Source organism: Perissodus microlepis, chromosome 2, assembly GCF_051167445.1.
Source record: "Perissodus microlepis isolate ML-2025 ecotype Zambia chromosome 2, ASM5116744v1, whole genome shotgun sequence".
Classification (NCBI taxonomy): domain Eukaryota; kingdom Metazoa; phylum Chordata; class Actinopteri; order Cichliformes; family Cichlidae; genus Perissodus; species Perissodus microlepis.
In genome coordinates this window covers 4,465,820-4,490,874 of record NC_140462.1, presented here as the reverse complement: position 1 = coordinate 4,490,874, position 25,055 = coordinate 4,465,820, and the positions used below count along the sequence as shown (strand labels likewise).

Sequence of the window (25,055 nt, the reverse complement as noted above, 5' to 3'; positions counted from 1 at the left end):
TCTCGTTCTCTCTCTCCTTTCACACTAACACACACACACACAGACTTTCTTTCTTGTTAGAAGATGCTAATATAGCACACGACAAAGCCCCAGTAGACAGCTCTCAGACAAAACACTTCCTTTTTAAAGCAGTTCATCTTTATGCAGAGCCTATCCAAAGGCCTGCCAAAGCATGGTCTCTTGAAAAGCAGGATTTTCACCACCGCTCAGTCATTCCTGACATCTATTCAGTCTCACTTCATTAGTGCAGCGGCTGATCACGCTGATGTTTGAGGACATCAGGTTGGTTATTAATTGCTCCCTCTGATACTGAATACGACAGCCTGTCCGCCTTGATAAATCTGCAGCGTGTGTCTTTAGCGGCCTCACCTGTCTGATTTTTTATTTATTTATTTTTTTGCCTACAGAAAAGTGGGTGCGAGGCCGGGCCATCGACCGTGGCGAGGTCGACATCGGAACTCAGCAGAGCCAGGCAATCCCGCCGGGACTTTTTTGGAGGTTTCATATAACTGTGCACCATCCGACCTACATCAAGTTCAATCTTTCTCTTTCACACAACGCACTGCTGGGGGTCTATGGGCGCAGGAACATACCGCCTACACACACTCAGGTAAAGAAGGCCCCATGTCGTAGCGTGCTGTTCACCAGATGGGCATGTTTGCTTCAGCTGCTACAGATCCCATCCACGCTAATGCACCTATTTCTCTCCACTTTGTCCTTGCATCTACACTGAGGTGATATTCAGCGGTGGGGAGTGTTAAGCACTTATTTGAACAAGATTACATTATATTCTTTGATCCAGAACTCCTGATACTCCAGGATGCTCTAGACACACACGACACACAATGTTTTTTTATATTTAATCATGAGAAATTATTTTAGTTTGAAAGTCTTTTTAAAAACTTCTATTGTGATACACTGGCTGTCTTTTTTGTGCATTTCCTCTAAAACCACATCTCTTTATTTATCAACATCTTTGTTCTTCCCAATCTCAAACTTTGTCAGTGTGCTCATTCAGCCAGACAGAGCATTACAGCAAGCACATTTTCATCCAATCTGACAGTTGGAATAGGTTTTTTCTTTTTTTTTTGATTCGCTGTTACTTTGTCTCCATTTTGATGTTTCTGGATTTCTTGTCCTAAAAGAGGTGGAAGTTGCATTTTGTTCTTTTCAGTACAAACGCCGATTTGTATGGAGACAGATGTCCATTAACTGCTTTTATTCATGTTTTGTGAGGCAAATGTGTTAGAACAAACAAAAACAGTTAAATCGATAACTGACTGCAGCAGAGCATGAATTTGCTGTCTGCCTGTTTAACAGGTAGCATTCATGAACCATGAACCAAAAAAAATCACTGCTTTAAACTTGTTCTGACAACACAAAGAGAAAAAAATGTAAATCAGATCAATTAAATTGTGAGTTCAGCTGTATTGAAACACAGAGTTGCTGATGGAAAACTGTTGTTCTTTTTCTTCTCTAGACTCGTGCGTGTTTTTCTCATACTGAATATGATGCTAATTTTCCAGCTAAGAAAACAAACAAAACATGAGGACAAAGCAATTCTCCCCACATGGACACATGTCTTTCTAAAACGGCGCACGGCCACCCTAAAAAGTGCGGACGCACTCGGTTTTTCGTGAAGAAAACGCTGATGTTAGCGTCTCGTATCGTGCAAAGTGTAGCACAGCATTCTGCCATTCAAGACGCACAGATACAGACAAAAATACAACACACACTGAGTCATCTGCTTTTTAACATCAGTGCGCCCCTGCTCTCGCCTGCATGAAGAGGTCTAATTAGCTGTTTTTGACACTAGTGTGACACACAGCCCTCAGGGGAAATAAGACTCAGCGAGTGCTTGCTAGTTCAAGGAGGTTTGAGGATGGATAGGAGGGGAGGGAGAGAGAGGAGATGAGGGTGGTGGGGCAAAGTTAAAGAGGGAGAGAAAGAAGCACGAAAAGGTTAAGACAGATGAAATAATAGTCTGCTCCACTGAAAACCTGGGTGGTAAAGTGTGCCCATGCTATTAGCAGCATGTCAAGTTTTTGAGCCAGCTGCTGTGGAACACATCTGGTAGAAAAGGGAGATGCGGCGGAAAAAAAGCATCCCTCCTTTCCTTTGGCCTCTGGATTCACATTTGATATGCGCATCATGAATTCTAGTCCCCAATTTCTTGTATCCACCCAGTTTTCTAATAGCATTCACGCAGCTAGCCCAACAACAGCCACACGCCACTGCACAAGGTTTGCCTCGCTCATTTCTGTTGGCTTTATGTAGCTTTTGCGAATTCCCATGTTGTTTTTGTTGCTGTTGTTTCCTTCAGACTGGTTGATAATGCTGTTTCCTGGTTGTGTTGTATTCAGTTTGACTTTGTAAAACTGCTGGATGGGAAGGCCCTGCCCAGGTCCTTGACTGATCCTGTCTCAGCTGCCAAAGCTCCCAAAGGCCTGCTACTGAGCGGCCTCCAAGAAACAGGCTTCATCGAGTACATGGACCCCGGCACCTGGCACCTGGCTCTCTACAACGACGGCCGCAACCTGGAGCAGGTGTTACTCCACAGCACTCCCATAGGTGAGGAGGATTAGCTTTTTTTCTTCTGTATTTGTCTTGCTTTACATGTGTTCCTCTGATAACGTCTCAGGGCTGCTTCACTCGCTCGTTCTGTCTTCCTTTTTATCTGCGGATATGCAGACACGTAAGGACATGGTCAAGAGTGGTGTGAAACTCATTGACATTTGAAGGGAACTTTTCCTATTATGCGAGTGAGTTTGGCATGGCAGAGACAGCCGTTAGAAAGGGGAGGACAGCTCCTGTAGTAATGACAGGGCTTGCTAACTGCAGCTCATTGCTATGACACACACGGATGGCAGTGTAAATTGAAGGATGTGAATAATGCAAGAGTATGTGGCTGAATATAGACAAGTGGATAATTACCAGGGCAGTTTCTTCACTCCCACTTTGCCCAGTAGTCCTTAAGAGAATACAGTGTTGAAATAACCAAAAAAAAAAAGTGTTGGGAAATGTAGTAGCACAGTAATGCCATGGAGCAACTTGGTAATTTCCATGTTAATACAGTCACACACATATCGTGAGCGACCCTCCATGAAAAAAAAGTCTATATTTCGGGATGTTTTTCCTCGCGCGTCTCTTATGACGAGGTTTTCCTATTATTCAGGAAATGATCAGGAAGATTATGCGCGGCTGACGTGATGCTTTTAGGCTAAATATGTATCAACAACCCCTTCAAAACCCAAGTTGCAAGCCAATCAGTAAACAGCTCCACAGAGGCAAAACATTGTACTGAAGACATCTTTCATCGTCATATTGACAGAGTCTTTTTTACAATGACTGACAGCGTGCGACAGCTAAACACAGATTTTATTTCAGAGCTGTCAAACATTTGTTGACACGTGTGCTGTCTGTAAAGTCTGGAATAGACCAGACTTTCTGTTTTTTTCCCCAGTCACATATTTCGTGCTAAACAGGAACCAGGAAGAATTTTTGTTGCCTCTCTTTAATAATCAAAAACAAACAGAGGAACAACAGATGGCCTTAGTCTACCAGCCTTTAGTTTGCCGAGGTTGTTCAAAACAATTAATCGAGCAATACAGCTTGAAAGGCAAAAATAATATTAATGGATTGAGGTCAAAGATCATTTTATTGCCTATTTACACATCTGAAAGAAGTTACGGCAGGACACCGCTTTCTTTCAGAGGCAGAAGATGAAAGCCGCCCAGCCACTGTGCGGTAAATCCTAATAAGGGACACAATATAGTGTAGCTCGAGAGTTGAACCTTGATGATGAGGAGAGGAGGGAGAATTGAGATGATCTCTGTCGGGAAACTGAGCTTTTCCGCAGCCAGTAGTAACTGGATACATCGAAGAAACGAGAGAGAATAAATAAGCAAAAAGCGACCGTGAAAATAAATAAATAAAGTAAGATGAAATCAATAGAGTGTGGAGTATGACAAGAAGCAAAAATATGAGCACAAAGATGATAGGACAATACCTGAAATGGGGCTGATTGCGGTTTTTGAAAAAAAAAATAGCTTGTTGCTTTGGGATGTAAAACATGATTGCAAGAGTAATGAGGCATGGGGCTACCTGAGAGAGAGAAAACCCTGTCATGGATGTTCACAGTAGTCATTATCTTGGGGGAGAAACAAAAGATGAAAAGAAGAAAGAATCGAGTTGGGTTAGATCGTTTAAAATCACGTGTTGTCAGCGGATAACTGACCTTTGTCGTTCGGAGGATATTTTGTTCTGTCATCCTTTCACGGGCCATCTCACACACACACACACGTGCAAAAGCAGAACACAGTCGTATCGTACTTGCTTGCAGCTAAAAATTGTCTGCATAAATTCTGATATAGATACTGTAATGCATGTCGATGTGTGCGTACAGTATCTTGGTGATTCTATGGTATATAAATGGATGCCATAAAAAAAAAGACTGAAAAGGTACACACTGATTTCAAAATAGATGCCATTATGAGAGTCAGATTGCATTTTCAAACATATTCTCTGCTGTAAAAAATGCCGGCAGATGCGGATAAAGCTCCTTTTTTCCTGTTCCGCTGATACCGACGTTTACATGTAGGCCACTTTGCCAGCACCATCTTCTTTTTAAATCTGCTTAGGGAGAGAGTGCTGCTCCCTGCAGGGCTGTTAATTATACATAATTGCTTATTCACCTGCCATCACACGTGTGCTTGAATATTACCTCTTTAAAACAATGGCCATAAGAAAAAGGGAAAAAAAATCTGGGAAAGTTTCCTTCATAACTTTTAATAAAAAAGAGGATAAACAAAACTGGTGGTTGGCTAGAGGCTGGATACTTCTAGTTAGCTGAGCAGCCATTTCATCTTTTTTTTCATAAATTCATAAAGCCCAAGGGTCATAAAGCATGGCTGAATCTTTACGGGCTCATAAAGTACAATTGGAATGCTTATTTGACCAATCAGATCACTTGGCTGGAAGCACCCTTTTTATAATAGCATTTAACTTCAATAACTTATGGCATGAGTGATTTCTAACTGGCCAGGGTTTAGTCAGTGGAAAGAAGAGAGTGGGCGTCTCACGAATGCCCGCACACGTGCACACTCACACACATACACGCTGTAACAAATAGAGGCATGGCTTTCTTATGCATTACCTCTTAATTGCCCGGAGAGTTTTATGTTTGAGACATTGACCTGAAAAGATACAGAGCTTATATCACTGCTGCAACCCTGCAGCCTTGTGAGAGATCTGACGGATCGCTCGCCTCCGCCCGATTCAAAAGCAACTCGGTGACCTTGCAGATGAGTTTTTGTTCATTACATGTGTCAGGTGCCACAGTCAATATTGGAATTTGTGCATAGGAGGCTCTTTTTTTTCTTCCCCTGAGCGTGAGAAAGAGAAACATTTGTGATTTCTCCCGACTGTGTGGGAGAGATGATGATTGCCACTCCTTCTCTCCATCAGTGTGACGATGACAGGTGATGGAGGTGAAAATGACTTTGGTTTCTGTAGTGATGCGCTGCTGTGGAGGATAACGCTGCGCTGCCGGCTACTGGCAGAGCCTGTCTCATTAGCATGTGTCACACGCGCCTCAAGGCGGGTGTCACATAATAACTTTGTGTGCATGTGTTTGTAAGCGTGTGTGTGTGAGCCGTGCCACTGAAGGATTTGTCATCCATGCTCCCTGAGCAGAGCGAGCCAGGGGACTGCAGCGGTTTGACTCTGGAGTCGATCCCTGTTCAGAGGAGAGCGAGCAGGACGGCGCAGGGTCAAATAAAGGATGACATCCTCGACAGTCATTTTAATTACTTTATCTAGCAAAGATGGAGCTCGCCTGCCACGAGACAACCGGCAGCATGGTTCAAATCCCCAGCTCTGCCAGCTGCTGATTCTTCTTCACCAGAAACTTGCGTCTTGAGCAGAGCTGAGAGCGAGGCTCCTGTAATGCTCTAAAATCATGAAAGCGCGCTCCGTTTTTATCTCCCCTATCTGCTCGGGCCCGGAGAATGAGCTCTGACATGATGGACGTATCAATAAGAGAAAAAGGGAGAAGAGTAAAAAAGAAGTTCTTCCTTTTGAAGTCTGATTGAGGATTACGATGAAATGCACATAGCCTACAGAGGGATAGGATGAAACGCACACATCCAGATGAGACAGTGCTCTAGTAGAAACAAGCATCACATTGATCTTTTGCAATGCCCAGAGTGCATCTACTGTAGCGACGCGCGATTGTATATTCTCCACTTACTCGTGCACTCACAATGTCAGATTTTATGTTGTTCCAGTCTCGTTCCAAACTGCGGCCCGTGTAAACAGTTTGTTGATTAAGCCTTGATGTTTGTAAATTTGCGTACCGCGTGTTTCCAACCTGTAATGCAGTATAATGTGCTTAGTGCTACTGAGTGTAAGTGAGTGCTTGGCCGTTCCCCAGAGAGTGATAGCAGCTGGATCAGACTAATCTAATATAGCCCCTGTGTCTGGGGAGCCATCCATTGCTTATCAGATCTCTCATTCAATAACAGTGAGCCATGTCAGCTTATGGAGTTACATGCAGAATATTTTCAAGTTCTTGTATTATTTTCTGGCTTTTATGTTCTGATGTGTGTGTTTGTTTGTGTGTGTGGGTATGCAGACTCAATGGACGGCTGCTCCACAGACTGTAACGGAAATGGAGAGTGTGTCGCTGGACACTGCCACTGCTTTGCTGGATTCTTGGGTCCTGACTGTGCCAAAGGTAAGAAATATCCATCTATCTATCTGTCTGTCTGTCTGTCTGTCTAATTTCAGTAAAAGAACAAGTTTAAAAGAAATGCGTCTTTCATATTTTCCAGCCTCCCAACACGCTCTGGAGGGACTTTTTGTAGCCCTGAGCCTGTTCGCTTCTGCTGAAAATGTTGTCACAAAAGTTGTCACAAATGTGTAATTCATTTATATATATATATATATGTATAAAGATTTAGTGATGTCCCAAAACAGCTACAAAGTCATTTTTGCTTTGCAAACTTTGCAAGTCCTGACATTTTTGCACAGTACTATTTCATCATGCGGATGAATACACACATATATGCAGGGTTTTTCCAAGCACAAAATGGGCTTTTGCTGCTCTCATGCTGTCTTCACATATGAGTGTGTGATATCTTACTAAACAATGCTGTTTCCGGTCTGTGGAGTTTTCTGTGATTTTATGGCCAACAACCACACATTTGTGTAAAAGTCTTCTGTAGATTTTATATTATTATATTATTTCTGTATATTTTGCTTTTAAGGGGGAAGACTTTCTGAAGGTTTTTCATAGTTTTTAGACATCGGCTGCTTTTTCATTCATTTTCAGTCCTGTCCTTGTACCTGACCATTTTGTTAAGCTACTTAACAATGACATAAAACAGCCCCCGAACTCAAGGGATGAACCAGTGTTGTGTCTCCACAGAAGACACAGTATCTGTCTGTTTGTTATTAGCAAAAACACATGATTTGGTTCCTTTTCTGTAGTTGGATCTCTAAAAATGCCAAAGATAACACAATGTGACAGGGAAAAAACGCCATTTTTGCACCAACAAAGTGATTCCCGGGGATTTATTAGCTGGAGGCTTGCGGTTTGGTTTGTAAACTGTAAACTGGACAATTTTCCTCAAAAAAGCACAGAAAAAGAAGTGGCAGGCCTAAACAAAGAACATATCAGATGAAACAACATCTGAAAGTCTTGTCTTTAAGTAATAGAAAAAGAATTCAGCAAAGACCAGGACATAGAGCCTGAGAGCTGTATCTGACCCTTCATGGGGGGGTTTCCATTTCAGCCAGTGGTGTTGGACAGCTTGTCAAGTTTATGTAATTATGAATGCAGAAAAGTACAGTTAGATTTTGATCCACGATGCAGTGCCGTCTGAAAAAAGCTTGCAGTGGCAGAATGCTGCTGTAGCTTTTATTCTGATATATAATTAATAATTAATACTAGTATAATAAATTTCAACGCTTTTTTCTTTTTGAAGCAGGAGTAAAGTAAATAATTGTTTTAGTTACTTCAGTAAGAGCTACCTTGTCAGTGGCTACTGGGTGAATTAGAGTACAATAGGGTAGATGGGGAGTGAACAGGCTCCGGTTTGCACAGATTTGCTCTAAACCTCCACATTTCCTCCAACGTTGTTTCTCAATAAATACCTCCCCGTAGCTCAGTGAGCACCACCCTTAATTTCTGATAAACTGTGAAATGTCTGCATGAAGTCGTACATCGTATCAAGTCGGTGAAGACATCAGCAGCTGAACTCTTTTGGCTAGTCTTCATTACTGACCGGATCTTGTTTGCTCCCGTTTGCTCTACCTCCCTCCCTCTGCATCTCCACGGACAGACGCTCTATTTCCTCTCCCTCTCTCTCCCTCTTCCGCATTCTCCCCGAGAGTCAGTCTTTGTAAAAATTATTGTAGTTGAATCTGTCTCATTGTGTCGAAACAGGTGATATGATATCACTTCCTATGATTTATTTACGCTCATCATTTATTCATATGCTCCTGCCGTCTTTGCTCATTTGCTCGTGCTGTAATATCCTCTGCTCGAAAAAGTTAGACAGCAAGTTTTAACGCGAGTCGTAAAATGTGAAGTGTGATTTTATTACCGTGTGGCACAGAGCGTTCGATTTTACAACGGATCAAACAAACACGGGACACACAAGGCCCTCATTGCAAATTATTCGAGAGAAAAAGGCAATGGCTGTGGATCATCTTTTTAATGCATTTGAACTTCCCGAGCTCTGACTGCGAGCGTGACGCGTGACACTCGCTGACTTCTATTCTACCTGTCATTACATTAGCCACACAGCTCTCCATCTCTGCATGGAGATAGCGCTGCCTCATTCTTTAAATCCCTAATGCTCTCTTTCCTAATCTTCGTTTTCACGATTGTTTTCACGGCCCGTTCAGAATGAGTGAGGTGACGTTGGGAGGATTTTCTACAATTCCTGGGTTGCCGTGGTAGCCAGGCTCAGGTGGTGCTTGAGTAAATTGAAACAGCGTGAGGGATAAGCTGGAGTGTGTGCGCGTGTGTACAGGTGTGTGTGTGTGCGTGAGGGAGAGAGAGGGAAAGACAGGGAGACATAGGCTGCTTGAGGATTTGCTGAATCTGCGCACTACTGAGATAAGAGAGCGTAGCCCCACTCACGGTAGGTTACCGCGGTCTTCCAGCTAATATACTGCAGCACTGTGTGTGTTTGTGCATAGGTGTACTACAGAATATGTGAGTGTAATCTGTGTTTGTCCTGTTGCAGATTCATGCCCCGTGTTGTGCAGCGGTAACGGCATGTATGAGAAAGGAAGGTGCGTGTGCCTGGAAGGGTGGAAGGGGGCAGAGTGCAACGTGGAGGAAGGTCAGTGCATTGATCCCACCTGCTCCAACCACGGCACCTGCATCCAGGGCATCTGCATATGCAGTCCGGCCTACAAGGGTGTTAATTGTGAACAAGGTAAGAACTGTTGTTTACACTGCTAAAAAGAAGAAGAAGAAAGGGCTCCACTTGCACACACATGACTTTGCTCTTTTTATTAAAGCAAGAATTGAATTTAACACCACCCTAATCAATATTTTTATATTGAGCAAGGATCAAATGACTTTGTGTGATACTAAAGGGATCCCACAGACTGACGGACCATGAGAGTCTCTGCAGAGCATTTTACCCTCGTCAGTTTTCACTTTTACATCCCCAAATTGCAAATTTCCTTTCCCGGATGAACTTCATACAGCCTTTGTCCTCGCCCACACTGCAGCTGGAGCAGCCAGCTGTTTTTTACCTACGGCACCACATGGCAGGCAGACAAAGTTAGAAACATGATAGTGAAATTAATTTTGTTGCGTCTCCTGCCCTGACCCCATCGGGCTGCAGCAGAAGGATGCCCCTCGCTGGTTCTTCCTGTTATGAGTTTTTCTTCTCACTGTCACCGAGCTTGCTCGTAGCAGGTCATCAGATTGTTGGGGCTTACTCTATATAATTGCAGGGTCCTTAACTTTCACTGTAAAACACCTTGAGGTGACGGTTGTTGTGATTTAGCACAATATAATAATTTTATAAGTGGCTCACATCTTTTAAAAATCAACATTTTTGTAACCTGAAGTCAGACCTGAACCGTGAATTAGTGATTATTTTGTTTCCATCTTCATCTTCTGAACATGTTTTCCCAGTTAGGAAAATCACATTGAAAAATACTTATTCTTCTTTTATCCTTTCTTTTCCTTTTTTTTCAACAAACCAAAGTAAGAATCTCGTGAAATGTAAGCAAATGTCAACAATGTTATTGACAGATCAAACTGTAAAGCACGATGAGAATTCTAGCTTTAGAACTTCAAAACACGTTCATGCAGCTCGGAAAGACCAAGAAAAAAGAAATGTTGTTGAACAGTAACTATTTGTGACACTGGCAAAGTAAATAATGTCTTAAACATTGAAATACTGACTGAGTGTCTCATTCACAAAGAGACAGTCTGAACAAAAGCTGATGGAGACGTAAACACCTTTACTAATGCTACAACTACTGCACTACTACCACTACTAATAATATTTATGTTAATAAGGAAAATTGCAGACATTTAATTCTAAACATGTAGACTAAAGCTTTAGCTGTTTTGACATAATATATTTTAATAAGTGACCTTTTCACTTTTCAAACCAGAAGACGAAACAAGTTTCAAACATTATAGAATCGTGATCACATTTCACTTTTGAATGTTTCACATAATAAACCCACATTCAAGAAGAACTGCAGCAGCAGACAGGTCCGATGGTCCTTGTCATACATGCATCTTTCAGGACAGACTGCTCGGGCCTTGCTTTTTCGTTTTCTCCTTCTTTTTTTCCTCTTTTGAAACAATCATCACACCTCCAGGCTAAATGTGTTTCCTCATAAAGAGAAATGGGGGGTGTAGCAGTAAACAGATTGAAGATACTCAGCATGCAAATGTCAGTTTAGCATCATTGTGATTCTGTGTATAATATACGCAGAGTGGCAAGAAGGAATTTGGCCTGTGCGCGTGTTTCATGGAGAGGGTAAGAACCTCTATTCAGACTGACTTAAGCAGGAAAAAACGGTCACTAAACCTTCGCTATCAGTTAGGCTTTCCTGGAAGCAACAAATGGCATTCTCGGCATAGCAGGAAAAAGACCTGTAAGCAAAGGAAGTAAAAAACAATGACAGTACAATTGATTCGAGTCTCAGGTAGTTAAGGCAGCTTGCAGCTGTGGAGTAAAACAAGCCTTGGGCGTTTGCCACATCCTCTTCATTGTAAAACCATCCAATAAATTACCAAAAAACAAACAAAGCTGCAATATTTGAAAACAATTATGACGTTACACCTGACAGAAACGCCGATGGCACAGCTGTCCTAAAGACCTCCGCTGCTGCCTTCTCTGTCTCGGCCTGCAGAGACTGAATCACGTGTTTGACCTTGAGCGGCGGAGCTGAGCTGAGCCGAGTTTAGCCGAACTGTGCTGAGCTTTGGCTCGGTGCTCAGGGCTGTAATTACACACACTAACACAGCGTAGCATGGACCACCGTGACACACATACACACACACACACAGCCGCACACCAACCAACCCATTTCACCCCTTATCAAAGCCTCGGCTCTAAGTGTCCTATGAAGTGTAATGTTGTGGAACAGATACAGGGATTGTATCTGGGGTGGTTAACTCCTGGATGGGATGCAAAGAACACTGCTTTCATACTCGGTGAACTGATAATTATAATGAGACAGGCCCTCGCCACCCCCCCTCCCCCTCGTTCCTTCCTTTCACCTCTGACTCAGCCGTGCTTTTATATTCCACCCTCCCCTCCGTCCGCAGTGGACTGTGTAGACCCTCAGTGCGGCGGGCACGGCGTGTGCGTGCGTGGGGAGTGCGTGTGCTCGGCGGGCTGGGCGGGAGTGAGCTGCGATGACCCGCTGCCAGCCTGTCAGGAGCAGTGTTCGGGACATGGCACCTATCTCCCAGAGTCAGACACCTGCACCTGCCAGCCCAACTGGACGGGACCAGACTGCTACACCGGTAAGACCTGAGGATTATTGTTCACACGCAGGAAAAAAGAAAACAACCAAAACAAAAAAAAACACTGAAAATTGAAAGTGCACATCGCTAGGTTGCCAGTGTTCTGGTAGCACGCATGGTCTTGCCAGATACTATTTTCTGGGGATTTGATAGACATGAGAGAAATATGGATTGGAGCCACACTGTGAGCTGTGTGTATGCGCCTGTACATGCGTGTGTGTTCGCATGGGCGTTTTGTGCGCTCACTCTTCATGCTAGTCGTAAATGAGATTTCCTCTCATGAATCTTTGAGTGCAGCAGCTATGCCGCAACACACACACATGCTCATGCGCGTACAAATACACAGGCGCTCGGACGCTCGCATTCCCTTTTAGCTAAATGAGGAAAGAAAATTACAGTGAGAAAAATGTGTTTTTTAAAAGACTTCTTTTCTCATTTTTGCTGCAAGGCTTGTCAGAGATCGCAACTCTGAGGAGCATGCAGCTTGGCATTTAAAAGCTCGCCAACATTTATAACATACCTGAGCACAACATGTTAGTTAGTGAGTGTTTGTTAAATAATAGATCTGAAAGGACTTTTATTCTGCTTGCTTGCAAAGACAGCAGTTCTTCACCGATTATGAAGGAAAAAGACTAGAACAAGGTGAGCCAAGCAAGTCTACTGCGGTGTCTAAACATAGGTTACAGTGTGGCGTGGAACACAGTGGGGGGAAAAAAGAAGTTTCCTCGTCCTTGCAGTGTGAGCTGACAGGGAGGAAAATAGCCATTTTAAGGTTGGCTTTTCTCTGGTTCCACCAGACTAACTTAATGCTGGCGTTGGGAAGAATCCTCTTTGCCATGCACACCGATGATTTGCAGGCAATTGGCATTAGCACCTGCTTTCAGGTGTGCGCATGCCTTATTATTAGTGATATAGCCCATGATAATGATAGACCGTGGCTGAATATCTGAGATATGAGCGGCCTCCCTCTACCTGCCGGGCTTTTAATCAAAAGGACCCAGCAATTCTATGTCCTGTTCTTGTTGAGGCATAGCTAAGTTAATGTAATTCTAATAGAGAGCCTAAAAAAACCTCTCCAACTTTAATCCACTTTTTCCTCCCTCTCCATGCTATGTATATTTAAATTGAAATAACTTTTTACTGCAGCTGGATAAGTAGTCTTTGTGTGCCTCCAGCACTTTGCTCTCTTTACTGATGGATGAGGCTTTGCCTCTGCAGAGGGAGAGAGCGAGGGAGAGCTGGATGCAGAGGCGAAGTACAGAGAAAAGGAAATAGACAAAAACAGGAGGAAAGAATTTTAAATGCATGTTGCAAGACAGAGGGGAAGAAAGTTACGGAGAAAAGAGTTAACAGAGAAGATGATGGAAAATGAAGAAAGAGAAAAAAGAGGTATTAACATACCCAACATATCTGATCAAAATGTCAGAAAAGAATAATAGAGCCGAATTGAAATCCCTGTAGTTTAAATATGCAGTGCAAATACGAATCATTTGGCTGTTATGAGTGTATTCACTCTTCTCCTCCTTCAGGGAGCTCAGCTATTAGAGGTGGGAAGATTGTGTATTGTGAGAACGTAGACTCTTTAGTCTCTGAGGTTATCTTTTTCTATCGCTTGTTATTTTTTTTTCTCACCTGTATCCAATGGCTCACCCCCAACTCTTTGAAACTCTTTCTGCTCTCTGCGTCCCCGGTGCCTCTTTTACATTTTTTCCCCTCTTCCACCGCTCAATTCCTCCATCTGTTCCACTCCCTCTCATTCCCTTCCCCTCTCACACTTAAATGCTTTTTTTTCTCACGCATATCTCCACCCACCTGTTCGGCAGAGCTGTGCCCGGTACCATGTGGCAGCCACGGCGTTTGCTCAGAAGGCCAGTGCCAGTGCGAGGAGGGTTGGATTGGCGCTGCGTGCGACCAGAGAGCATGCCATCCTCGCTGCGAAGAGCACGGCCAGTGCCACGACGGGACCTGCGTGTGCCAACCTGGCTGGGAGGGAGAGCACTGTAACATTGGTGAGCGGTGCCCGAGTCCACGTGGGAGTGTTCGGTTGTCTTGTGATATTTTGATGAGTATGATTAATGCATTTACAAAAAAAAAAGAAAAAGAAAAAAATGAGGTGTTGTTGTTGTTCTTTGGATGTTTTCCATTTACAATCATTCTGGTTTTACGCAATTCTCACTTATTTGTCCCCGCAGTTACTCATGATTTGGATGTCGTAGTGAAAGGTAATTTATTTTTACTCAGGTGATATAATTTCACATTGTGCTCCTCCAGCGTCCTCACAAGCGCTAAAACTCTGTGTCTGTGTGCACGAACACGTGGGACACACCTTTTCAGATGGCTGCCCGGGGTTGTGCAGCGGGCACGGGCGCTGTACCCTGGAGCAGAGCGGCTGGCGTTGCGTCTGCCAGGCTGGATGGAGTGGGCCTGGATGCAGCGTTGTCATGGAAACTGACTGCAGTGATGGAACAGACAACGACGGAGGTGAAATTCTACCATCTTCTGTCATTTTCCATCTCTTTTCCTCTTTCTTTTCTATCTTTCAGGCAGATTGTCCCTTCTATCCTGTTACTTCTTGTTCAGTTTCCATCTAAACAAAAAAAAGAAAAAATCAGCCTCATTGTTCCTCCCCTTCATCGCACTGTGCTGTCCCAGTCCTGCGGAGACTCCCGAAGAGTCCTGCTGGTCATTATTATACTGAATACGTATTTGTGTGTGTATGCCTCTTCATTTTCTGCGAGTGTGTTTGTCTGCTTTTCCTCTTATCACAGCTAAATGTCTAATATGCATACCACCTGCTAGGATAAAAGGCACTCAGAGAAAATTTCCCAAGTCCAAATACAGCAAACCATGCATAATAGATTTCTGCTTCTTTTTTGCTTATGGTTATCAGGTGTCTGGTGGCAGGTGAGAGGTTTGTGTCTCAAGGCCATGTAGTTGTGTTTTCCTAGCTGAAGAAAGGAACATTTCAGCGGTGGCAGGATCTCTACTCCTTACAATCATTCCGTCGCCATTTCGGTCCCATCTGCAGCTCTTTTACAAAATAAAAAAAGGTAGTTGTAAGGATGTAGTGCAATATTGCATTGCTTTCAACTGTGCCCATTTACTTTGAAACTCTATCAAATATCCATTATGGGCATGGCTGTTAAGCCGGGGATGTAATCCATCATTGCAAACAAGGTAGTGTTGCTTTTGTTTGGAGGAAAACCCTTTTTCCCTTTTTTTTGTTTGTGGCTCCAAGTTTTTTGATGAGAGTTGTTTGAATCAGCCACAGGAAACCACAAACACATACATATTTTCTCTGGTTTCTGGTTGCACAGGTTTTTTTTTAGGTAGCTACAAAGCAACTCTTTTTTTCCCGTCTCCACATTGTTTACACAAACTGCATGATTGACTCAGCGACACTTCACAAAATCGGCGCTGATGGCTGTTCAGCACATGAATTACAGGTCCTTATTTTGGATTATAACATCAGAGCCCGGGCAATAAAAAATGTTTTGTAGACTGTAAAATAAGGGCTGAATAGAGGAAAGGAGTCCTAGCAGGACTGTGCCTTGGCAGCGGTGTGGTTATGCTTTGGTATTGTATCGATGGATTATGTCTTTTTGTTCGGTCTATTTTTGTGTGTGCTTGTGTTCATTTGTGGTTTTTAAGGAATAAAGGACTGTTGTAGTGATGAATAGCATTAACTGTTTATTCAGTCACTCATTTCTTCAGTTAACGGTGCACTTTCACCATTTCTTTACATAAATGTCAGCATACTGCTTAAGGGAATACTATCCACCCTGGGAAAAATACAGTGTCTTCTGTGGTACTGAGGGAGTTTTGTCAGATCTGTAAGAAATGATGACATCAGGAGTTATCTCAGCTAGCTACAAAGTTAGATAAAACAAAGTATTAGAATTTGAAGACATAAGATTAACTTATCGAGCTAGTCTTGGAGCTTTTCCCGGCTTAAGTTAGGGTAGACACTGAGTGCATTGGCAGGCCATCACGGGGCTATATGTTAAGGTTGAAACAATTAAGTATCTGCTGTTATAAGGAGATCTGACATCCTGGATTCTTGTTGTCTGACACTCTGACAGCCTCGTGTCTGGTTTTCTGGCATGATGCTGGAAGGAGCCAGCCAGCAAACACTCCAGGAAGTCACTGCCCTGCCAAGAAATAGTTTGACCCACAACCTGCCCTGCCATCCCCATAAAACTGCAAACTGTTGTTATGGTTTTTGTTTGGATGAGGAAAAAAATATGATTTTTAATTTGTAATCTTTAAAGCTGCTTATTGGTTTTAATACCTTTGAACAAAGCCAGCTCGACTGTTTTCCGCATGCATCCACTTTTAGGCTAATCGGTTGCTGGCAGTAAACATATTCTGAACAGAGAGGTATCGATTTTCTCATCTGACTCTCAGCGAGAAATTACATTTTCTAAAATTTCAAACTGTTCCTGTAAAACCAGGGTTTTAAACATAAGGCCTGTGGCCCGGAATCAACCCTGCAAAGACTCCAATCCAACACGCTTTGGGAAACGTGAAGGACATTTGGTACCTACTGCGTTCTCATAAGTTTTACAACTACACCAAAATTATTAAATAACAGATGAGCAATCACATGTCAGAAAAGTTTCAGGTTTTTTCTCTATCTGCACATATTTCTGTCAGGTTCACAGTAAAGAAAAAGAAAAATAGGACATTTTCTATTAATTAATTAAAAAAACTTCTGTTTTATACTGTAATTACAGGACAGTCTGGGCAGTGAGCTACCAGAACTTCTCTGTAATTTTACACATTTAATTTTTAAAATTTAAGCCCAAAGAATTGTACTGACAGATTTCTTTAATTTACTACTGCAGAATTACTTAATGCTAACATAGAAAAACTGAGATGTATTATTAATTTGCACTTCATTTTCTTATATTGAGATCTCAGGGATTAAATGTGCAGTTAAACTTCTTTGCACCCACAGAAAAGGGAGTTTTACTCGTCCAGCCCACTTAAGCTCAAAGTGGGCTGAATGTATCTCACAATGTAAAATGAGTTTGATTCCTTGCTGTAAAAGACACTGTTCCCAGCACTTCACTTGTTTCACCTTGTGTCAGGTTACAGCTTTAGTCCAGAATGGATTCAATTCATTTTTCAGCTGTAAATCTTTTTCTTTGAGATTCTTGTAAATTTATAAAAACAAAAAAAACAAAAAAATGACATGTACATAAGTACTCACAGCCTTTGCTCCCTACTTTGGTGAAGCACCTTCAGCAGCACCTTATACCCTCAAGTCTTTTCCAGTCTGATGCTACAAGCTTGGCATACCTATTTTCGGGCAGTTTCACTCATTCTTCTTTGCAAAACCTCTCAAGCTCCATCAGGCTGGATGGAGAGCGACACTCGAGGAGATTCACAGAGCGGTCCCAAAGCTGGTTCTTTGTAAGGAGCAGATTATCATCAGGGATGTCTCTGTACGTTGCTGCATTCATCTTTCACTCGACCCTGACTAGACTAACAGTTCCTGCTGCCCCACAGCATAATGCTGCCACCACCGTGCTTCCCTATAGGGATGGCATTGTCCATATGAGAAGCGGTTCCTCCAGACACGATGTCTTGCATTCAGGTCAAAGAGTTCAATTTTTGTTTTATTAGAGCAGAAAATTTTATTTCTCATTGTCTGGGAGTCCTTCAGGTGACTTCTGGTAAACTCCAGGTGGGCTGTCATGAGCCTTTTACTGAGTGGCTTTCCTCTGGCCACTCTACCATACAGGCCTGATTGTTAAAGTGCTGCAGAAAAGGTTGGCTTCCCGTCTCCATAGATCAACACTGACGTTCTGTCAGAGCGACCATTGGATCACTTTCTCAGTCACTCATGTTTGGCGGGCGGCCAGCTCTACAAGAAGTCCTGGTGGTTCCCAGTGTTTTCCATTTACAGCTGAGGATTTATGAAGTCCACTGTGCTCATTGGGACCTTCAATGCTGCAGAATTTTTTCTGTACCTTCCCCAGATCTGTGCCTCAATACTGTTCTATCTCAGAGGTCTGTAGACAGTTTCTTGGACTTCATGGCTTGGTTTGAATTTAGCACAGGTGGACCGAGTGATCGGTCAAGTGGTCAAAACATCTGACAGATGATTGGTGGAAACAAGATGCACCTGAGCTCAATTTTAAATGTAACGGAAAAAGCTGTGAATATTTATGCACATGTTAAATTTTAATTAGTTTTTATTTTGAATTAATTTTAAGCTGAAATTTGGCTGTTGCTAAGTTGGATCTTTTTTCTTTGGGGGTGCGGGCAGGTAACCATATCATAATGGGAACGAGTTGTGATAAGGTATCAGCTAGCAGCTAATTAGCACTAAGTAACACACCAAAATATCAAAATTTCCCTGAGCAAACTTCTTGGTCTTTTAGTACAATTATTAGCACATTTTTTTAGAAGGCTGTAAACATGCTTTTTTCTGCTTTGACGTCAGACATTTTAACATGGGAGACTATTTGCTTTTGGAGCCAGCCTCAATTCGAGGGACTGCAGATTTTGGCACGTTCGTGTCGCCTTCATTTTCCAGCTCCTTGGGGTGCAGTTTGAGCTCGTCCCACATGAGACTAAAAGACAGGATTTGATTTAATATATTTGTTTCTTTGTGAAAGAGTAGGTTAATTAGAGGTTGATGTAGCGAGCAGATGGAAGCCAGACAAAAAAAAGATGCAATGAATACACTCTATGGCAGTATATGCAAAATGGGATCACTCTAAACATACTGCATTAAAATATCATATGAATATTAATCTTCAAATGTCTAAATGTCTGTACTGAAGGTGTGAAAGTGTTCACTTGTGCTTATGACAAAGAAGTGCATACTGACAACGCCTTATGCAGTCGATTCCTACTCCTCTTACCTTGCAGTACTTCCACCTCTCTGTGCAGCTTTTCAAATGCCATAATTTCCAGCCGCACAATTCAGCCATCGCTCTTAATTGGCAGATATATGGTAGGCTCTCATAGCCTTCTCTCGACGCAATCTTTTTGTCTCTGAAGATAGACAGAGATGGAATGATGCTATCACAAGTAATCAGAGAATAAAGAAGAACGTTGAAGAGAGAGTTTCAATTATTCTGCCTGGATGGGAGCGAAGAAAAAAATGTATTGTGCTTTCTGTTGAAGAAAAAAATAGAAAAAGAGCATTTATTCTGCACATCTGAGCAGTAAAATCACATGCACATACATATTTATATGTATTACACGTGTTCCAAATTTCCATTTTTACTGCTCGTCTTTGTGCGCAGTGTTTAAGAGCCGCGCCTCCCTAATAAGCTACAAACTTGTCTGTTCCTTGAATGATATTTCAAATTCAATTAATAATGTGCTTTCAAGTTCAGATAGTGAATCTTATGGAATTCAGCCATTGTACTGAGTTATCTTTGCAGGGGGAGGTTATAATAGAATATTGTTGGCCTTTAGCTCCCTGCTCTGTGGTCAGATGCATTTAAATGTCAGCACTGTTTCCTGCCTTTTCAGAAACAGGCTTGAAATAGGAAACACAAATGCCAGCCTGGGTCCTATTACCTGCCGCCCTGCTTTGTATCCGTGGCTCATTGTTTATGCCAGCCTTTTATGGATCACATTCAAATAATGCTGGCGATTCAAGTCTGATTTATAGCAATAGATGCTATAATTGTACTCTGATGGCCCCTAATAAATTTCATTTGATTGATTCTTGTGATAACGATGATGCATGCATAGTTCGTTATTGCAGATCGCATTACTTCGAAAGAGTTTCTCACTGGCCGGCACTGCAGGAATCATTTATTTGATATTATGTCTGAGGTTTTATTGGGTCTGCTTCTAGTCTTTTACTGAAGGTGCATACAATACCTTGGCCTTGGTCCTCTTAACCTTATAGCCACTTACAAATATTAAAGCCTGTGTTAATTATGCATTCTAAGGTGAAGTAGAAAATTCAACTCCCCTCTAAACCACCTCTTCTGTGGTGCTTGTTTGAAAATGTGTGCCTTCTCTTTTGTACAATTTTAACCTCCTGTGCGTTTCAGATGGCCTGTTGGACTGCGTAGATCCCGATTGCTGCGAGCAGCTGAGCTGTGGCTCTGACCCCCTGTGCCAGGGTTCGGCCGACCCGTTGGCCCTGCTGCAGCAGGGCTCGCTTCCCCTCACCACACCCCATTCTCCCACCAGCACGCACACTCACAGCTTCTACCACCGCATCCGCTTCCTTCTTGGCAAGGCGGCCACACACACTCTCCCTGGAGACGTGCCCTTTGATACCAGGTATGCGCTTATTTACTCTTTGTGCCGTATTCTTATATGTAGTCTAGTATTTGTGTTTGCGCATCCATGCTCTCGAGTTGTTCGACTGCACAGTGCGCTGAAAGACCTCAGGAGTAGACGATGGACAAATACATCCATTTTAATGACTTGCAACGTCCACTGGATGTCATTTGTTTAATGAGGATTTGTGTTTGCATGTGAATGGGGCATGTCGTGTGTTCAAGCGCCTGCACGTACATCTGTTACCCCGAAGATCGGCAGTCACATGACAGCACATTGTTCCTTCTTCCAGGATCCGTGTCAGAATCCAGCTACAGAGTGTTTGTTTGGTACATATTAATGCTTTATGTGTCATTCAGTTACACCAGTCGTAAAGGTGTCACCATAAATTTTTCAGCACCCTCTGACTGCCGTCTAAGAGCGCAAATCCATCTCAGCGACATTATGATGACCTAGAAAATTTGGTTTGGAAAACAAAAGGGGATACCGCTCTGAAAAATGGCAAAGTGCTTCTTTTTTCCGCCGACCCGTTGGTTCACTTGTAGAATAAACAAATAAATTAATTATGTGGCATTTTTTTCTGAGAGGAAATCGATTGCAGCTTTCAGGACAGGAGTAACAAACGGGGCTACGCAGTCACCCGGAGAACACCTCACCATCCTTCATTTATCCTTTTTTCCGGAGTAACAGATTGACTCCATCGTGAATGTGTGCGTATGTGTGTGCGTGTGCAACGCATGTGTCGGCCTAAATCTGTCTTTATTGCACCAGGGCAGCTGTTAGTCCAGGTTCAAGCAGTGTAATCCATTCTTTACCTGCAAAATCAAGATGAATATTTTCAAATGGGAGAGATGCTTCTCATCATTTAGGGCCTTTTTAAAGAACAACCTGGCCTGCTTTGTTTTTTTCTTGTTTTTTTGCTGCAGGTAGTGCTGTCACTGTAATATAAAAATGATGTGGAAGTTTTGGTCTCTTTATGACAAGGCGTTGAAAGGTTTTACTGTGGGTGAAGCTATATTTGTGATCCTTGTATCCTGGCAGTCTCTGGCAGAGTTTTTTCTGTGCTGAAGAATGGAATTGTACTGAGAAGAATAAACTCAGCTGCTTTTGTATTCGCACAAGGTCATCTGGCAAGTGCATCACAATGTGCCTCTCTCTTCAAACAGTGATTATGTTCTCCATCACTGTAAACCTGTCATCTCTCCCTCTCTTTGTTTATCTCCATCTCTTTTTTCCCTCTCCCTCTCTCTCTCTTGTCTTTGTTTTGGCAGTCGGGTAGCTGTGATCCGAGGTAGCGTTGTGCTGCAGGATGGCTCTCCTCTCGTTGGAGTCAACATCTCTTTTCCGCAGCACCCCGAGTATGGTTACACCATAAGTAGGCAGGATGGAAGGTACAAATTTAGGCACAAGAGACACACAAAAAAGTACATTTCTAATTCCTTTTCTCCTCCAAACTTAGTTGCTCCTCATTTCCCTCCAGCTTCGACCTGGTGACCTTGGGCGCCATGTCTATGACCTTGATGTTCCAGCGTCCACCATTCCTCCCTCAAACACGAACCATCTGGTCCCCAAATAACAACTTCCTGGTTCTAGATCAGGTGACAATGTCCAGGGAGGAACCTCAAGCTCCTAAATGTGACATCAGGAGCGTTCTGAGTCCCTATCCGCTCGTCCTGCCCTACCCACTTTCCAGATACACCGCAGCGTGTGCAGAGAAGGGGCCAGCCATACCTGAGCTACAGGTAAAATCCCCGTTGACAGACGTAATCCCTGTTCTCAAACACAAGCCCACGACTATGGTAGCTATGTGATGGTGCTGATTTCCTGATATCTTTTTTCACCTAATTAACTGAACATAATTACCTGGATTCAGTCATAAAGAAATAAAAATAGCAAGAGTAACGAAGCATTTAATGTGTGCGTGTGAGTGTCAGCGAGAATGAAGCTTACATAAACTTTGTAACAGCTCAGCAACAAACCAACCTGGCCTCACAGGATTGAGACAAACAGGATTGTGCAAATTTAGCTCGGTTCATATTTGCATCATGCAAACACCAAATGAACAAAATACAAATGTGTGCTACATCCATACACTTCCCCACCACAAAAGCAAATTAAGTACCTGAAAATCAGATGTGAAGGTCATTCAGGTGGTTACATATTTACTTCACAATGTAGCGCCAAAGATTAGGTTTTTTGTTGTTCACAGAGAACAGGACCTCACCCTGTGACTTTTTTTTCTCTCTCACTACATTTGTTTTTTTGTGTTTTTTTGGTAGATTAAAAGCACAAAGCACATTATCCCTTTTCGCTCTCGCTTGAAAATATCATCATTCATGGCCACAGACACACTATCTGCACTTCGTATCAACAGAACATCAAAACGAATGAAGGGACATTTTTTTATCTTAGCTTAGCTCACACAAGCATCGGGTAAATATATGGAAAGAACAGCACTGACAGTTCGTACATGTAACATGTTCATTGACTATAGTGAACACAGGCAGCTGGTTAAATGAAAAACTTTATGAATAGAGTAATACAGTATATACTGGATATACAGTGCTGTGCAAAAGTCTTGGGTCGCCCCTCATTTCTTTATATCTTACTAGGAAAACCGGAAATGCATCCAGCAACTTACTGAAACATGTGCAAACATACTTGTCGGTGTATGTTTGTATTATCTTTGACGTTTGCTTCCAAGAAGCCAGGTTATCAAGAAGTCATTCTTACAGAAAGGGTAAAGAATGCTGAAATACACAAGAACTGGACTAAAGATTGGCCTACAGGCTCTATCATGGTAGCTGTGGGGCTGCATTTTAGCCAGTGGTGTTGGGGATATTTAAAAATTGATGGGATTATCAACAGAAAACGACCTTCAGATTTTCATTCGCCGTGGAATACCCTATAGAAGATGTCTGAGCTTCATTTTTCAGCACGAGAACGATCCCGAACACACTAGCAGTGCAGTAAAAGCATATCTAGGTAGAAAACACCTACATAATGGAACACTATCCATCATGGATTGGCCTCCCGAGAGCCCAGATAACAATATTATTGACACAGTGTGGGATCACCTTGACAGAGAACAGCTCAAAAGTCAGCCAGCATCCAAAGTTGAATGTTTTTTGTTTGTTTATGAAGTCACTGACCTATAAAACACTGAGGCACAGACAGCACAACCAATTTTAAATGGTAGCTTTTAGTCCTTTGTTACTGTCATGTGAAAACTGATGGAATTATGAACGCGGAAAAGTGCCATCAGATTTTTATCCACCATCTGGCAAGCATCAGCTGGTACGGATCAACATGACAGTGATGCCAAACACACTTCCAGTGCAGTAAAACCATATTCGGATGGAAAAACACAACATCAGTCATGGATTGGCCTCCCCTGGGCCCAGATCTCAGTATTATTGACACAGCGTAGGATCGTCTTGACAGAGAACAGAACAAAAGGCAGCAACATCCAGAGAAGAGCTTTAAATGTCCTTCAAGAAGCCTGGAGAAGAAATGACAAGAAAGCATCAGTTTTTGCCTTATATACTATATTTAATATATTTAATGCATATTTGCACGTTTCAATAAATCACTGCACTTACTTCCCATTTTCCGTCCATGACTCAAGACTTTAATACTTTTTCTATTTTCTACAGATATCATTGTGGTGCAGACTTCATTTCATTTATTAAAAAAGATAAGAAAACATTGACACATACTCTGTGTACTTACTGCATCCTACTGTTGCAGCTATTTTTTTCTGTACCTGCCAATAACACTTATTACTCTAGCTCATTATACAAATACAAAGTCATGATAAAACACCTTTCTTTCCTATATTACTCTGTCACTCTCTTTCATTTCTCATTTGTGCTCTCACCATCACCTGTATTTTTCACTCTGCTCCTCTGCTTATTCTCCCTAGGCAGTGCAGGAAGACGTTTCAATCCCAGGAGCCTTTGTGAAGCTGAGCTACTTGAGCACTCGTGCTGCTGGCTACCTCTCTCTCCTGCGAATCCTCCTCACTCCTCCCTCCCCATCATCCCCTGTCTCCCCGCTGGGCGGTCTGTCCAAGGTTCATGTTCGCGCCTCTGTCCAAGGGAGGTTGTACCAGCGGTGGTATCCTGCCGGGCCTGGTCTGGTCCACAGGCTGGTCTGGAACAAGACGGATGTTTATGGTCAGGAGGTCTGGGGTCTCACTTATGCAACTGGTAGGTAAAATATGAAATTATTCATGAATGTCTTTTTTCTTTTTTCACATTTGGAAACAAACATTTAACTTTCATGCCAAATACCACAAAAGAAAGAAGGTAAGATAACTTGTGGATCAAGAACAGGACTACAAACTATTGATTTGTTCTTAGCCATGGGAGAGTCTGTTAAAAGCACAGGTAAAAATCCAACTGATCCCAGATAAATTAAAACCAGCAGCAGTCCTGAGTGCCATGCGAAAGGCGTCTACCTGGGGAAACATAATAACAAAATGAATGATAATATTATGATAGGCCTCCTGCATAGTAAACATAATGATGCCATCAGTCCATAATCATTTTCGCATTCAAAAATAATCATAATAATCTCTCAGTGTGTGTGTGTGTGTGTGAGAGAGAAAGAGCAAGAGCAGGAGATTAAAAAGGCCTATTTTTCAGCCCATTAAAGTTTTAAATGTTGAGTTTGATCTCCTATGATTGGGTTTGGTGAACTTGTTGAAATGAATGTTTCAGCACTTTACTTATTTGCGCTCTTTCATAGCTTCATGATACGATCA

The 25,055-nt window shown here is 42.5% G+C and overlaps 1 protein-coding gene across 1 annotated transcript in view; it reads left to right on the top strand.

Annotated features, from left to right (window-relative positions):
* Nucleotides 1-25,055, top strand: part of tenm1 (teneurin transmembrane protein 1) — a 190,295-nt gene that overhangs the window by 98,181 nt on the left and 67,059 nt on the right. The window contains exons 7-18 of the mRNA XM_084941232.1: nucleotides 408-610; nucleotides 2,364-2,571; nucleotides 6,635-6,736; nucleotides 9,258-9,452; nucleotides 11,822-12,022; nucleotides 13,846-14,031; nucleotides 14,215-14,244; nucleotides 14,357-14,503; nucleotides 20,053-20,287; nucleotides 21,559-21,678; nucleotides 21,768-22,029; nucleotides 24,213-24,498. Coding sequence (XP_084797358.1) covers nucleotides 408-610; nucleotides 2,364-2,571; nucleotides 6,635-6,736; nucleotides 9,258-9,452; nucleotides 11,822-12,022; nucleotides 13,846-14,031; nucleotides 14,215-14,244; nucleotides 14,357-14,503; nucleotides 20,053-20,287; nucleotides 21,559-21,678; nucleotides 21,768-22,029; nucleotides 24,213-24,498 — 2,175 coding nt within the window. The remainder of the gene's footprint in view (nucleotides 1-407; nucleotides 611-2,363; nucleotides 2,572-6,634; nucleotides 6,737-9,257; nucleotides 9,453-11,821; nucleotides 12,023-13,845; nucleotides 14,032-14,214; nucleotides 14,245-14,356; nucleotides 14,504-20,052; nucleotides 20,288-21,558; nucleotides 21,679-21,767; nucleotides 22,030-24,212; nucleotides 24,499-25,055) is intronic.